At 34.7% G+C, this 16,606-nt stretch overlaps 1 protein-coding gene across 22 annotated transcripts in view; it reads right to left on the bottom strand.

Annotated features, from left to right (window-relative positions):
* CACNA2D1 (calcium voltage-gated channel auxiliary subunit alpha2delta 1) overlaps positions 1 to 16,606 on the bottom strand; it is a 540,433-nt gene that overhangs the window by 233,791 nt on the left and 290,036 nt on the right. For all 22 annotated transcript variants that reach the window (XM_060414594.1, XM_027968542.2, XM_027968544.2 and 19 more), the window contains one exon: positions 14,311 to 14,370. In XM_060414594.1, coding sequence (XP_060270577.1) covers positions 14,311 to 14,370 — 60 coding nt within the window. The remainder of the gene's footprint in view (positions 1 to 14,310; positions 14,371 to 16,606) is intronic.

Below are 16,606 nucleotides of genomic sequence, written 5' to 3'. Positions count from 1 at the left end.
AGAATATTGGAGTGGGTTGCCATTTCCTTCTCCATGGGATCTTTCCGACCAAGGGACTGAATCCTGGTCTCCCAAACTGCAGGCAGATTCTTTACTGTCAGAGTCACCAGGGAAGCCCCTTAAGAGTTCTTGATGGCCACGAAAACTGACAGAAGACTGTAAAGCAATGTCCCAAAATTTGGAGTGGGAGAAAATGCATACTCGGTCAAGGGTTTCAAGCCCAAAATGAAATGCTCAGATATTCTCAATCATACAAGAACTCAGGAATTAAGGAATCTCACAGCTCGTCTCGATCCAACTACTTCAAACAAAATTCATTCAATCAAATTATGAATTTAAAGAGCAAAAAATAAGGGCAGTAATGGGAGAATTATGATAAAAGTTATACTGATAGCATTTAATCCATCAAGTTATAGAAGCAGTATTTAACACTGTGGTTATAGAAGTAAGATGAATCTTAGAAGTAATAGTTTAAGGAGATTGGGGGATGGGATGTATGGAGAAAGTGAGAGAACACACAAACATACTAATCTATTCAAACAGAGCATACTCTCTGATTATAAGTCTGTACACTCTGTTATATTGACTATATCAACGAATTTTGTATGTATATCATGAAAAAATACATGAAAAAAGTATAAACAGATAAACTGAACATGATGAGACAATGTAAACAAGGAATAAACCTTGCTATGGAGTTTAGGCAAGATTTTAAGTTTTCTTTTGTAATTATTTTAATTTTTAAATAATGATACTAAAACTTTTATAAAAACAATTAAGGTATTACAACTTTAGGGAAAAAGTGATTGCATAGCCCTGATTATTACTGTTATTGCCATTTTGTTATTAACTAAACCCAACTTCCCAAACTTCCCAGGTGGCACAGCAGTAAAGAATCCACCTGTCAATGCCGGGGATGCAAGAGACATGGTTTCGAGGAGTGGGAAATGGCAACCTGCTCTAGTATGCTTGTCTGGAAAATTCCATGGACAGAGGAGCCTGCTGGGTTGCAACCCATGGGGTCCCAAGAGTTGGCCATGACTGAGCAACTGAGCAGCAATACTACTCAGATTTTTTGAGCTCTACTTGCTTATTATAATTTTTTTTCTACCTCAGGTCTATTTACCATTTAGTCCCTTTTTTCCAACCTTTAGAACTGCATTTAGACTAATTATATTTATTTCCATAATTAGTAAGACTTCCAATTAGTGTCTGTCAAGCTTTCTTCAGTTTTAAGACCCATGAGAGAGAAATCACATTCTAGTTATTTACACCGGCTTACTGCCGAAGGATTCTCAATGTCTTGACTTTACCTCACAGGATGTCACGGAGAACCTTATGGCAAGAACGTAATAAAAGACTTTGGAAAACAAAAAAAGGATTCCATTTGATTCTTAAGGATCCCTAGGAGAGCTGTACACACACTGGCGAAACATTAGAACAAAGCAGCTTTTTCTACTTTTATAATTTTTGAATCTAATAATTTAATTAACATATAATATATGGCACACAATACTACAGTTTCCATGAGAGCTGATTCTTACATCCAGGAATTACAAGCTCTCTTGATTACCTTCTCCCTCAGACCATAATGTCTTCTAACAAAGCAGAAGTAGGCACTTAGAAATTGCTATTTTACAACCAAATCCATACAAAACTTCACATTTTGTATCATTAATTTTGGCTAGAAGTAACGTTTGGCTTTTTTCCCCTCTTTTTGTTACCTGTGCTGCCTGGATTTTACTGTTGTTACTGCTACATACACATTTTTCACAGGTAGTTTGAGAAAAGCAGCAGTTATTATTTTCTACATTCAGCTTTGTGTTATTTAAACTACTCTGTTTTGATATTTGCCTGACTTATTAGTTTAAAATTTGTACACTTTGTTCATCTTCTTTGTCTAAAATGTTTGTATCAGAAGGATATATAAAGTTTCATTTCCCACCATCTTATAAAATTGTGTTAATTCTTTTAAAAAATCTCATTCTCTTCTATTGAACTGACAGTCTAAAATCTTATTTAATTATGTATATGCTGGGCCACTAAAACTCTGTAAAACAAACCTGTGGATTTCCCCAGGACAGTAGAGTAGACTTCTGATTCATAATTTGATTAATAATTTCAAGATTATTCTGCCTGTGGGATCCCAGTAATTCAAATAAACATGGTGTTTGTAAAGAAGAAATGAATGGTTGCATGGTATACATAGACTCGGAACAGAATTTACACACGAATCACAGTATGTGAGCAGTTATGGCAGAGGGAGAAACAAAGGACTTGAGTGTGTGCGTGTGCTCAGTTGCTCGGTCGTGTCCCACTCTTTGCAACCCCATGGACTGCAGCCCACCAGACTCCTTAGTCCATGGGAATTTCCAGACATAAATAATGGCATGGGTTGCCATTTCCTACTCTAAGGGATCTTTCTGATCCAGCGATCGAATCTGTTTCTCTTGTGTCTCTTGCATTGACAGGCACCACGTGGGAAGTCCTGAAATAAAGGATTATGACTTAATTTTGGCTAGATGAGAACCTGATCTCATCTGAGGTGGAGAAATTAACAGATGATCAGGATACTGGGTGGTGGTGGTGGGTTGGTGGGGGAAATAGGATGGAAACAACAGCTCTTCTGGGCGTGTTAGTGCTGTGCAAGTGAGGCATTTAAATGGAATCAGCAAACGATCAGTTGCATAAATGAGCCGAGAGCTCAGAAAAGAGATTTGGGTAGAATTCTATATAATTTCAACAAAATGGATGCAATGTCCTGGGAGAAAATATGGGCATTAAAAACAAGCAGGTTAAGACTGTTCCTTAAACTTAGAACAGTTCTAAGACTTTTCCCTAAAGTGTTCCCTAAAATTAGAGCTACAGTACAGAAAGAAGTACTAAAAAAGGAGATTAAGAAGGAATAAATGGTGAGAAAATAGGAAAACCAGGAAAATGGGGTTTCCTGAAAACTAACAGAAGAAAAGTATCCTTGATGAAAGAATAAATAAGAAGTGGTACACTAAAATGATAGGAAAGCACCAAGCACAGAGATAAATGAAAAAGTTCATTAGGTTTGACGAGCTGAGGTAAGTGTGACCACTGAGAACATTCTCACCATGGATGAATTCTGTTGCTAGACTGGAGCTGGCTGGCCACTGGATGAAGACGAAAACGAAAAGGTGGAGCCAGTCTATTTTTTTTTCTTTTTTTTTTTTGAGACTTGAAGACTATGACAAAAGATATGTGGCAAAACTAAATGAGGTGACTTTTTTTAAATGATAAACGGGAACCAGTTTGTTATGCTGATGAGAAAGTAAAACAAACAAACAAAACTGTGGACATCTTTGAATAGCATGAGGAATAAAATCCATTGACAAACTGGCTTGTAAGGTCAAAAGACGACACAAGCATGAACTTTAAAGAAGAAAGCTGATTTGCATGAATGGAAATGATAATTTCTCTAAATTTTCATAGTATTTTCCTATATGTAATCAACTCCAGCACTAAAGTCCAGTTAATATTTTTTCAATCATGTGGATCAATATTCTCTAGGTTTCGTTGTCTTTCCTTTTAAACTTATAAGTTTAATTGAAAGACCTTTTTAAAATGCCTTCTGTCTACTTAAGAGACTTACTCGATAGACTTCTCATTGCAACATTCATACTCTCAACATTATCCAGACCCACGTTTCAACAGTTTTCATGTATTCTGAACACATATAATCCCTCCTTTGAAACACAGTTCTCATGGTCATTTTCTAGGTGACTCCCAAAGTCAAAATGTATCCTACTAGTGACTAAATCCCATGACTGTATATTAATTGCTTGCATCTTATCGCTTTGCTTCTTTATAAAAAAGCTCCAAATTTCATCACTGTAGTGCCAGTCCTTCAGGAACAAAAGCTCTCTACTCCAGTTCTTCAATTCCTGAAGCCTTCTCTTTCCCATGGCAATATGTGCAAATATTAACATATCTATAATGCCATTAAAGTGAACTGTTCCAACATCTAATGCTGCTGCTGCTAAGTCGCTTCAGTCCTGTCCGACTCTGTGCAACCCCATAGATGGCAGCCCACCACGCTCCTCTGTCCCTGGGATTCTCCAGCAAGAATACTGGAGTGGGTTGCCACTTCTTTCTCCTACATCTAATGCTATTCTCAATATAAAACTTATCTCTGAGAATAGAGTTATTACCCTAGGGTCGATCATAAAGTATCTACAGTAAATAGAAATATGTATTAATCTCTGTACTTCCTAAGAATATCTTTAGATACAACTTCTTAAAAAATTCTAAGGTCTACCGGGGCTATTTTAGGCAGTGAATAAACTAGAACTTCATACAATCATAAAGACAAATATCAGTAAGAACAAAAAAAAATTTCTTAGTCTCATGCTGAGTACCTGTCACTTCCAAATGCACTTATTTTTCATAAATGGAATGTAGGTAAAATGGATTTAAGTCAATTTAATAAGCAATCATCTATTGCCTATTAAGGGCAATACATATTTTCCTTCTTAAGCAGATATGCCCCGCCACACTTAATCATTAAGAAGCAATGAGAACTTCTTAAAAAGAATAAGGCTTGAAGGGGATAGAGCCTCCTCTATTAAAATTACCATTTTTGAGACCTTCCAAAGTGCTAAGCATAGTCCCATAAATTATCTCATTTAATTTCAAAGGGCTTTTTGGAAATATGAATGTATTTAAAAATAGAGGACATTCAGAATAGGAAGAAAGCTGAAAAATTATCAGAAATCTATTTTCATACATTCATTTGCTAGAGGAGGACTGTTTTCTACAAAAGGAGAAAAACATAAAGAAGAGTTTACAGGGATATTTATCAGATGAGGATAAGGTTAAGTCTCCTCAAAGACTCCTATGGAAAGGTGTTTCTGCCCTATTTGAGAGAAGAATTAAATAAATGGGCTTTCCTGGTGGCTCAGACGATAAAGAATTTGCCTGCAATGAGGGAGGCCTGGGTGTGCTTCCTGAGTTGGGAAGATTCCCTGGAGAAGGGAACAGCTACTCACTTTAGAATTTTGGCCTGGAGAACTCCACGGACAGAGGAGCCTGGCAGGCTACAGCCCATGGGATTGCAAAGAGACAGACATGACTGAGTGACTTTCACTTTCAATAAATGGGAATATGAGAATTAGCTCCACAGTCTGATGATGAGAAAGGCCTCAGGTTGTTATTTCTGTTAATGGGTTGTATGGGCTTCTTATATATTTTGGAGATAAACCTCTTATCAGATATATGGTTTGCACATATTTTCTCCCATTCTTAGGCTGCTTTTTCTTTCACTGTGTTGATTGTTCCCTTTGCTGTGAAGAAGCTTTTTAGTTCTGTGTAGTCTCATTTGTCTATTTTGGGCTTTGTTGCCTATGCTTATGGTGTCACTCCATCAAATCACTGCCAAGAATAATGTCATGAAACTTTTCTGCCATGTTTAAGTGTCTTACAGTTTTAGATTTTGACCGTTAAGTCTTTAATGCATTAGATAACCAACAAGCATTGGTGAGGATGTAGAGAAACTGGAACCCTTGCAAACTACTGGTGAGAATCCAAAATGGTGCAATCATTACACAAAACAGTATGGTTTCTAAAAAAAAACTAAAAACAAAAAACAGAACTATAATGGAATATAATTTATAAAAATATTGAATTACTATGTTATACATCTGCAGCTGATATAATATTGTAAATAAACTATACTTCAGTTAAAAAAAATGAGGGAAGTCTGAAAATTTCACAACAAATTGAAACTTAATGAGACATGACTATTACGTGTAATTTGGTATCTGGATGAGGTGTGGAACAGAGAAAGGACAAAAATAAAAATGAAGAAAATTTGAAAAAAAAAAAAAAAACAGAACTATCATTTAATCCAGCAATCCCATTTCCAGCTATGTGTCCAAAAGAATTAAAATCAAGATCTAGAAGAAATAATAACACTTTCATTTTCATTGTACCCTTATTTAAAATAGCTAAGATATGGAAATTTAGAAATTTGTTTGTAGTGATGCTTCCTAAGGGCCACTTGACTTTGCTTGCACTCCAGGATGTCTGGCACTAGGTGAGTGATCACACTGCTGTGGTTATCTGGTCATGAAGATCTTTTTTGTACAGTTTCTCTCTGTATTCTTACCACTTCTTAATATCTGCTCTGTTAGGTCCATACCATGTCTGTCCTTTATCGTGCCCATCTTTGCATGAAATGTTCCCGTGGTACCTCTAATTTTCTTGAATACATCTCCAGTCTTTCCTACTCTATAGTTTTCCTCTATTTCTTTGCAGTGATCACTGAGAAAGGCATTCTTATCTCTCCTTGTTATTCTTTAGAACTCTGCATTTAAATGGGTGTATCTTTCCTTTTCTCCTTTGCCTTTAGCTTCCTTTTTTTTTTTTTTTCCTCAGCTGTTTGTAAGGCCTCCTCAGATAACTATTTTGCCTTTTGCATTTCTTTTTTTGGGGTGATGATCTTGATCACTGCCTCCTACACAATGTCACGAACCTCAGTCCATCGTTCTTCAGGCACTCTGTCTATGACCAACCTAGACAGCATACTAAAAAGCAGAGACATTACTTTGCCAACAAAGGTCCGTCTAGTCAAAGCTATAGCTTTTCCAGTAGTCATGTATGGATGTGAGAGTTGGGCTGAGCGCCAAAGAAAGCTGAGTGCCAAAGAACTGATGCTTTTGAACTGTAGTGTTGGAGAAGACTCTTGAGAGTCCCTTGGACTGCAAGGAGATCCAACCAGTCCATTCTGAAGGAGATCAATCCTGGGGTGTTCATTGGAAGGACAGATACTGAAGCTGAAACTCCAATACTTTGGCCACCAGACATGAAGAACTGACTTATCGGGAAAGACCCTGATCTTGGGAAAGACTGAAGTCAGGAGAAGAAGGGACGACAGAAGATGAGACAGTTGGATGGCATCACCGACTCAATGGACATGAGTTTCAGTAAGCTCCAGGAGTTGGTGATGGACAAGGAAGCCTGGAGTGCTGCAATCCATGGGGTCACAAAGAGTCAGACATGACTGAGTGACTGAGCTGAACTGAAGATGTGGAAACTATCAAAATATCCATTGACAGATGAATGGATGAAAAAATTATGGTATATAAATAGAATATATTATTATTCAGCCTCTCTAAAAAGTAGAGGGCTTCACCGACAGCTCAGCTGGTAAAGAATCTGCCTGCCAATGTAAGAGACACAAGAGACACAAATTCGATCCCTGGATCAGGAAGATCTCTGGAGAAGGAAATGGCAACCCTCTCCAGTATTCTTGCCTGGAGAATTCCATGGACATAGGAGCCTGGGGGGCTACAGTCCATAGGGTTGCAAAGAGTTGGACATGACTAAATGCACACACACACACACACGCACAAAGTAAAGATTCTACAATAAACACAACATGGATGGATTTCAAGGACATTGCACTGAGTGAAATAAAGAAGACACAAAGACAAATAGTACGTGATTCCACTTATATGAAATAACGAAAACAGCTAACTTACTAAAATCAAAGACTGGAATGGTGGTCACCAGGGTTTGGGGAGGAGGAAGAAATGGGAGTCAATGGCATAAAACTTCAACCAAGCTGGAGAAACAGCTATGGGGATCAACCACACAACACTACCCTTAGGTAACAAAGTATTGTACCCTTACTTATACTTAACAGGATAGATCTCATGTTGTGTTCTCATGACAATCCATTTTCTATAAAGAAAAGTAAGTATGATATTTTGTTTACAGTGGATGTTTTGTATGAACTTTGACTTTTTAAAATGGTACATTAAAATATTATTTATCTACGTTTTAAAAACTGTCTATGGTTCGGAATAAGGTCATTTACCCTCTTTCTGCACAGAATACCCGAATACTGCAGTTCAAAGGGCTTTACAGTTAGGGATGCACTAGTTGATAGCAGCCTGAACAGAATGGTATTTCTTTCATTACAGCAATGAAAAGAGCTCAAGTACCAGAGTCAATGCAGCTGGGAGATGCTCACTGAACTAGGCAAACAGCCATCACAGGTCTTGCACCAGCCTGGATGTGAGCACCTGAGATGTATCTCAAGGTTTCTAGTAAATAGCTTCTTTGTTATGGAGCTAGGGAGGACACAGAGCATCTCACAAAAATAATTATGCCAGTGGAGACAACAGAACCAAGAGTTTCTATATAAAAAAAATTAATATCAAAAGATTGCTATTTTTCTGAAACTGCATTGCAAGCTGGTGGGAAAGCCAATACTTACAGGAGATTTGCATACCTCCAAGCCCAGTATTATGTAACTATACCACAGCTGTGGGCAAACATATTCAGACATTAAAAATGTGCAATTTCAACAAACTTTAAAAATTATTTCTCCAGCAAAATTGACAATAAATGTTTAGAGTAAAAAATAGATATCTCAGTATTTTTTATTTTAAAATTACTTATTCATAGAGTACTGTCTATTATGTACTAGACTATAGTTATTTTGGTTATGCTTTAGCCAAAACTTTTTTATCCCCAAGAAGTTTACATTTCAGTGCTGAAAAAATGTGGTAAAAGGAAAATTATATAGGGAATATATACCTGAATATGAATACATACTCAGCATTAGAGGACCATATAAAACAAACAATGAATCCAAGATTGGTGGATCAAAACCAAAAGGAAATTGGGGAGAGATGAAAGATTCTAGGCAGAAATTTTCAAAAGGTGAAAAGAGGAAGGAAATACTGTCTAAGGAAAACATCAAGTAGTTTACTCTGCTTAGGACTCAGAATTTCAGGGAAAGGGTAATAACTACTGGGGAAATGTTGCAATGGAAAATTTACTAAAGATAAAATGGGGCAAGATCATGAAAGGCCTGGTATACCATTTATTGAAAATGGAAAGTAACTGCAGTTTTTTAAGTAAGAAAATGAATCGTATAAAAGTTTATAGAGCAAATCTTTGTAGACTCTACATTGATTTGTAATGCTGACACATTTTTCTTCATCTTTTTTATTTCTTTTGCGATTGAGAAATTAAGATAGTAAACCTCACCTTAATGCAAATAAGGGGGATCCAAAAACTGTAATAAAATGCAGCTCAACTTATAAAGAAGTTAATAAAACGGGTACATTCAAAAGCTCTCTTGTGACAACTGCAATTTAATATCTGCCGATGATAATAACTGACTCTAACTTAAGTATCAATGAGGATGATTTTGTGTGTTCTTCATGATTATAATTTTTAGAACATGGCAGTAATTCCAGGAATCTCTCCTTAATGTAGTAACGTAAAATCAGCTCAATCCTGGCATACACAGGCAGCAGATTAGCCTTGGAAAATATATAGGACTCCATCCACCTACCCATTTCCCAAAGTCCTCTCTACCTTCCTGAGAGGCGGGACACTTACATTATTCCAGCACATATTGTCATGATGCTTTACCTGCAGGAGTTCTACTGTATCATCTTATACTATCATGTCACTTTGGCTTCAAAAGAAATAATAGTGAGGACAGAATAATTACTAGAATATATTTTTTAAAAAATTTTTTAAACAGTATTGGCTAGATAAATAATGAGTAAATATGTTGCTTCTCTTTTCAATATAAGGAAAAAAAGGGGTTATCAGGATAATGAATCATTTAAAGCCCCTGGTTGTTATTTTCTACTCTGGTGTCTTATAGTCATTTTACCATGGGCTTTTATGTGCATGCACAAACAAAAAGAGTCAGACAACACATATTTGTCTGGATCTTTTCTATTAAATTGGTTTCCCACAATATGGGGGTAAATCAGTTTTGCACTGTGGCTCCTTTTCATCTGTCTTGATGACGAGGAGAAAATTGATAAGACTCAAAAAAGCAGTATTAAAAATTGATTACTTCCCTATGTATGAAGTGTTGCAAAAATACACTGAAATATGAGAGCTCTTGATTCCAAAAGAACGACTCTACCAAAGGCAGAAACTAACAAAGACTAAATCCAGCTACAGACTAAAGTATCTTAATAATCTATTAAATTCATTCATTCTTTCATTAAGACAAAATGCCACTTTGCCCACCATTTTTCATTCCTAGAAAGTCAGCACTTTCATATCCAGCACCTGTACAAATTTAGAAAAGTGTTTCTCTTATACCTGTAACCAAAATAAATACAGTATGATTTCATAGTTCCCATATTCACAACTGTGCTGCAATCAACAGAGGTAAGGCTATTTCATGAAATGCTAAGGATAGATGAAATAATAAATATACAATGCCAGTGCCTATTAATTTAACTCATATAAACACGAAATTCTACACAGTACAACTTTTAAAGCAACATTTGAAAATATTATTAGAGTAAGGTAATTTAAAATATATATATATATATACAACTAAAATTAAATTAGCTTGATTAACACTCAATAGCATTCAACTTCACTAGAAAAATTTCTACTGTCTAATTTAGTTTCTCTGTGAAGCTAGAGCTAAAAGGAGGCTCGTCAAATGTTTTATTTACTGGCCAATTTAGCCTGTCTGTACTCAGCCTTCACAGTAGCAAGCTGATGCTAGTAAGCCATACATAAAGATCCCACTTATTAAAATACAAATTAGGTACCCCTTATGTTTATACATGTGTAAGTACAATTAATATTGCAGGCTTAGTTGGAAACAAAATTGCTTTAGTTAACCAACCATTGCAATGCAATCAAATGAGATTTCAGAAGCAATTGGGAAAGATCTGTTCAGTAGAAATAAAAGCAATTATTTAATGCAGAACAATTAATTTTCCAAGCTCCTTTTTCCTTCTCCCACCTGCCCTTAATAAAATAATTTGCCCCATCATACATGACATAAAAAGTCCCCTTTAATGCCAGTAAATTGTATGCAGACATGAAAGGAAGCTGGTAGACACAGCTTATTTACAAATATTGGTTTGAACTTGTAAATGCATGACCGCATAAATCTTAATCCATTTAGAGTATACGCCTTTTGTTCCCTCAATTGTACATCCAACTGGGAATTGAGTGGAGCTGAGGGACAGTGTGAATTACAGGAGCCCTTTCTTGTTGCCAGCATTTTAGTGCTTTGCCTTTTGTTCTTGTTGTTCCTGAGATTTCTCTACAGTACAGACTACAGAATGTTAATCAACATTTTGCCTAAGTAATGTTAATGAAACCACCCTACATATACTGGAGGGAAGAACTGGCATATTATATTTCTCTTTGAAATGTTAATGTACCTTTTAGTAAATTATTTCTGCCTTCAAATCATCCTAGTGTTAAATTATTAAAGGGTGGCATTAAAGAAATATTGCACTGATGCAAATAGTTAAATCCCTTAAAAGATAAAAGGCTTACAAAGTTTAAAAGAAGGATCTTTTGGAGTATGGAAGCATTTAACTTCAAATTAAACATTTTTAAATGTTTGGTTAAGAAATTGATAAAATCTGCAGTTGTTTTGTCTGTGTTCACAAAATAAAGAGAGATTTAATATCGATTTCTAATTTCCAACCACTCATGAAAGTGAACTTGATTTTTTTTCAGTCTTGAAGGATTTGTTTAACCTTAATGTATATAAATGAACTGTAGCATCATCTAGTTTATCAGAGAAGAAAAGAAACAAAACGGAGGAAAAGGATGTCCTATCTTTGCAATATTTATTTATTTGAATCCAAAGGCAATCTTCATCCAGGTTCTATTCTTCAAATATAAGATCACTATTGTCTCAACAGTCCTTCACCTGTGTTATTTCAAAGGGAAGGGCACCTGTAAAGACTTACATGGAAAATATCAATTCTCAACATGCAAATTGTGACAGATATGTGTACTGTGAACACCATTTATAGTTCATCAAGAAGGGTACTCAGGAAATGAGTTGACAGGGCTCTAAAGCGCACTAATTTGTTTTCCCTTTAATGGTCTCTTTTAATGTCAATCACTATGTTCATAGATCTTGAATAAATTGGGAAGTAATTTAGAGGGAAATTTAGAACTGAATTTGTTCAAAATTCTCCCACACAGTGATGACTGTTTGCTAAGAACTCCTAAATCTGGGTAAATCATTTCCTTTCTATTTAACAATAGAAGATCTAGTGATGGCATTACTGTCATTGTGTACCTGACTTGTTCTCTTGCATGCCTTCTCCTAGCCATACTTCTGTATGGATACAGGCACTGAGAGAGTAGATCTTAGAAAGCTATAGTTCAAGGTGGATTTTTACACATTTTGATATCTGAAAACTATAAATACTGATTAAAATTGTTGATGTATCATAATTTGATTGGTTTATTTTTTTTTTTCCTTCTTAGCTATACATAAATGGTAAAGTGCAATACAATCGATGATGGTTTAGATTAAATAAAACAGTAATGGCTAGCACACATTTAAGAGTTTTCATGTCATCCATTAAGAGTTTTCATGTCATCTATTAAGAGTTTTCATGTCATCTACAATGGTCACCCATTACTTCTATAAGGAAAAATAAATCATTGCCATAATGTTAATTTAGTGTTAATGAGTTTCCTGGGAAAGGAAATTTTATATACTACATTCCTACTTGTAGTTATTTTTATACAGCATTTCTCCCTAGAAAATTTGAAAAGACATACCACTAATAAATGACTGAAATATTACCAAATTCCTTTAATGCAAGAGAAGCTTTTGAGAAAAGCAATCTAATCTATATAGTATGCAATCTGATTTGAATGAACTTACAATTTTTAGATTCTCAGAATTACTCATGATTAAAACTAAAACAGCACCAACTTACTATATCAAGACTAGGCAGACTACAAGATCTAACTTTACAACTATTATGCTTTTACTATGCCACTTCTAAGAGGGGAGGAAAAATAAATAGCATTAATTATCAGTTCATTAAAAGAATATTTGGCTATTTTGGTTTATTCAAGCCACACCAAACAAATGCAAGTTTATTTTCCTTTCATGTAACAGCAATAAACTGCCCTGTAAAATCTTCACTGGATGTGTTTAAAATTTCTCCTCTATATTGAAAAAGATTGCATTTTAACTTAATCATTAATTTTTTTCTTTATATATATTTTATGGATGCCATATTGACCTGTGCACCTATAATAAACAATTGTGGATTAAGCCAGTATCTACATGATACCAATAAATCAAGCAATATGATCAATCCAAATGAAAGAACTTAACTGACAGTAATCAGAGTCTCAACTGAGTAGACTAGGAGTTTACTTAAGAAATATAAATAAGTTGAAAAGAGAGTAAATGTAAATAATATCAGAACTTATAAACACAAAAGACTATTTAACTATTACCCTATTAGTAAATGAAGTGCCATTTACTACATTTTCCTTTGATATACAATATAATCACAGAAACACAAACTAAAAGTGCTAATTTCTAAACCTTAAACCTCAATTCCTAAGCACTAAACAAGTTTAGTGCTGAATTGAAGCACAACTTTCTCACCTTGAAATCTGAGATTTTTGTTTTTCAAAGACAAACGGACAGTATATTCAAGCTGTCATTCTTACTGTAATCATATTAGAGTGAGATACTTTAAATGTGGGGAGGACACAGTTAACATTCCCCAAATGAGTTGTCTGGAATTGTTCTTTAATCAGAAACTAAAGAGATATTCACTATAATTGAAACAACTCAAATATGTAACAGAAGTCTTTTAACTATTAAGGTCAGACTTCTTCAAGGACATACGAAGATAAGATACAGCTAGAGGTGGGAGGAAGGAAGGGAAGGCAAAAGGGAGGGAAGAAGGGAGAGAGAGACGGAAGAAAGAAAAGAGGGAAGGAGGAAGGGTCGGAGGGAGGGAGGCAAAAAAAAAAGAAGGAAATTCATCACAATAATTTCTGAGATTTGTATAATTCACCCGAATGACTCCTGAAGAACAAAACTAGTTGATCAAAAAAACTTAGACAAAAGTTAGTATCATCTGATATTTGTAAAAGCAAGCCAGAGCAGACAAATGATAATGTCTAGCTAATGTGGAATAAATTAAACAAATCTTAATACATTTATTCTAACTTCAACTGTATTGCCCACCAAAGTGATTACATTATGCGTGTGACTTCTTAGAAAATGCCACTTGTTTTCAACTACTATATTTTCATAATACATACAAAGATAATTCAAATGCTACAGCTTAATGTTATTTTTCTGTTATTAATTTTATAAATACTTTGGAGTATGGGAGAATATTTGAAGGTATTTTTTTAAATGAAGTATAGTGAACTGTTTTTTTGTCCCACAGTCCATCACTAAAAATATATTTTAAATGCAACCGTTAGTTATCAAAACACAAGACATTAATGTAAATATTAATTCAAGTAGTTAAAAAGGGTGCTTACTGCGAAATCCTCTCTCCACTGGTGGGCTGCTTGAACTTTTTCTGCTTCCAAAGCTAGACGCTGCAAAGGAAACAAGATTCTTAGAATTCAAATGACCACATGATTATATAATTGTTATATAATGCTTGGGTTTTCAAATCAATTATTAAGACATAAAAGACACGTTCCTTATTTGTGATTCATAAATTATAAATGATTTAATAACCTAATTTACTAAAGTTGAGATATATGTATTTACTCTTCAGAAATGCAAATAGCATAGTACTCTTGAATACCATTAAGTTCACTACCTCTGCGTCTGCAGTAGTGAGATGCTATCTATCAATGCTATCTGTCAATGACTAGCAAGTATTTAAGAGAAAAGCTTTGATCACTAGAGTATATTAATCTTAGTAAAATCTTGCTTTTAATGAATATCTTTATAACATATATTGGAAAGAAATGACATTAGGAAATCAATAAATATGGGCTAAATTTTATATACACACCTTCTTACTAGCAGTTTTGGCTTTCTTTTTTTTACCCAAAAAAGACAAAATTCTAATAATTTTCTCCTTGCTGAAATACATTCTTATCGCTTCTCGGCCTTTTGGCTAAGATCAAGTGAAATACATTCTTAAGAGTTTATTCAGATACCTGTGAGGAGCAAACTATCAATCCACATACTCAAAAATGGCTTTATTTCCCCTTCTTTCTTGTATTCCAAAGTCATTAGAGAATTCTAGCCTGACTTATTTACCTTTAGCACTTTTAAAAGGTTATTTCATTAGGTTTAGTTGGAGATGAAATACCTATTGTCAGCCTGCTAATGCTTTTTTGCAGATAAATTTTTTTCCTTCATTTTGGAATCTGCTTGCATTGCAGGCAGATTCTTTACCAGCTGAGCCACAGGGAAGCCCAAGAATACTGGAGTGGGTAGCCTATTCCTTCTCCAGCGGATCTTCCCGACCCAGGAAACCAACCAGGTTCTCCTGCCTTGCAGGTGGATTTTCATCAACTGAGCTATCAGGAAAGCCCACTGAATCACTTTAAAAGAAAAATTCCCCAGTGTGCTTAAATGACAATGGTTCCGGTTTATCAACTACTAGGGAGTGATGCAATGTAAGAGAATCTACTAAATGTTAGAAATTGTACCAGGGAGAGTAACCCAAAAAAGGTTCTTTTTATCTAACAAAGCCAAACTCCTAAACAGAGCAAAATCATGGGAAAAGTGTATTCAGTTCAGAAAGTCACACTGCATCACAATACATTTAGAAAATCACATACAATATAAAAATGTTGCTTGAGAAATGAAAAAAAAATGGTAAAAGAAATGGAATTGGAAGCAATTTCTTTATAAGAAAACTTTACTAGGAAAGATAGAAAAAAGAAAAGACAGAATGAGGGAAAAAATGTATAAACTTTAGAAAATTCAGAACATATGTCTTCCCCCATTTTTAACAATCCACATAAGAACTAAATTACTCATACAAACGGGGCCAATAATAAACTTAAGCATTTTGTGAATTTAAACAAAAATACTGGATAGAATATAAATAAGTTATATAATTTTTAGGGTAAGAAATATTAGAACTCTAAAATTTCTTGAAGAGGGATATTAAGATTTTTCCTTGCAAGACACACATGAGGAGGCTGCAAATCCAACAAAACACCTTGGGGGACATTCACCCACAGGACCATACATGGTTTTCAAGGCACCAGGTCTCACTCGACCATGCTGGTCTGTACTCTGATCTAACTCAGAATCACATGGTTCATAATATGAACATAATCCACGTTTAATAAGCCATAGTGATAGTAATCATCAGCTAATTATTTCTAGAAAAAAACTAAACAGGGATGAACAACAGTCACAAACTATAAGACAATTCTCTTAGAGGGCAGAGAGTCCAAATAATCTTTCTTATACATATATATACATATATATATGTGAGAATTATATATATATGTATATATATACACTATGAAGTAAATGCCATTTATTGCAAGATTGTGAAATAGCTTTAGAAGTCTAAAGACCTGTATTTTTGTAGAAGCAAAAAAGTATTTTAAAATGTTAGTTGGGAGCTGAAAATTTGCTGAATTTTATATCCTCGGCTTGGAAATCAAGAGATATATTATGAAAATGCACTACTACTATCTTCTTTTTTCACAAAGAAATTAATAAAATAATTTTTTTTACCTAGCATTTTTCATGAGAAAGCAAAATACAGAACTTTAGCTACTTAGCCTATCTTAGAAATCGAAACAAATAGTTGCTGATGGTGCCCTTTCTTGTGGCAAAAAACCAGCTAGT

Source organism: Ovis aries, chromosome 4 (genome assembly GCF_016772045.2).
Source record: "Ovis aries strain OAR_USU_Benz2616 breed Rambouillet chromosome 4, ARS-UI_Ramb_v3.0, whole genome shotgun sequence".
NCBI lineage: Eukaryota > Metazoa > Chordata > Mammalia > Artiodactyla > Bovidae > Ovis > Ovis aries.
The sequence above is the reverse complement of the archived record's forward strand: the minus strand, read 5'-3'. Positions and strand labels throughout refer to the sequence as shown.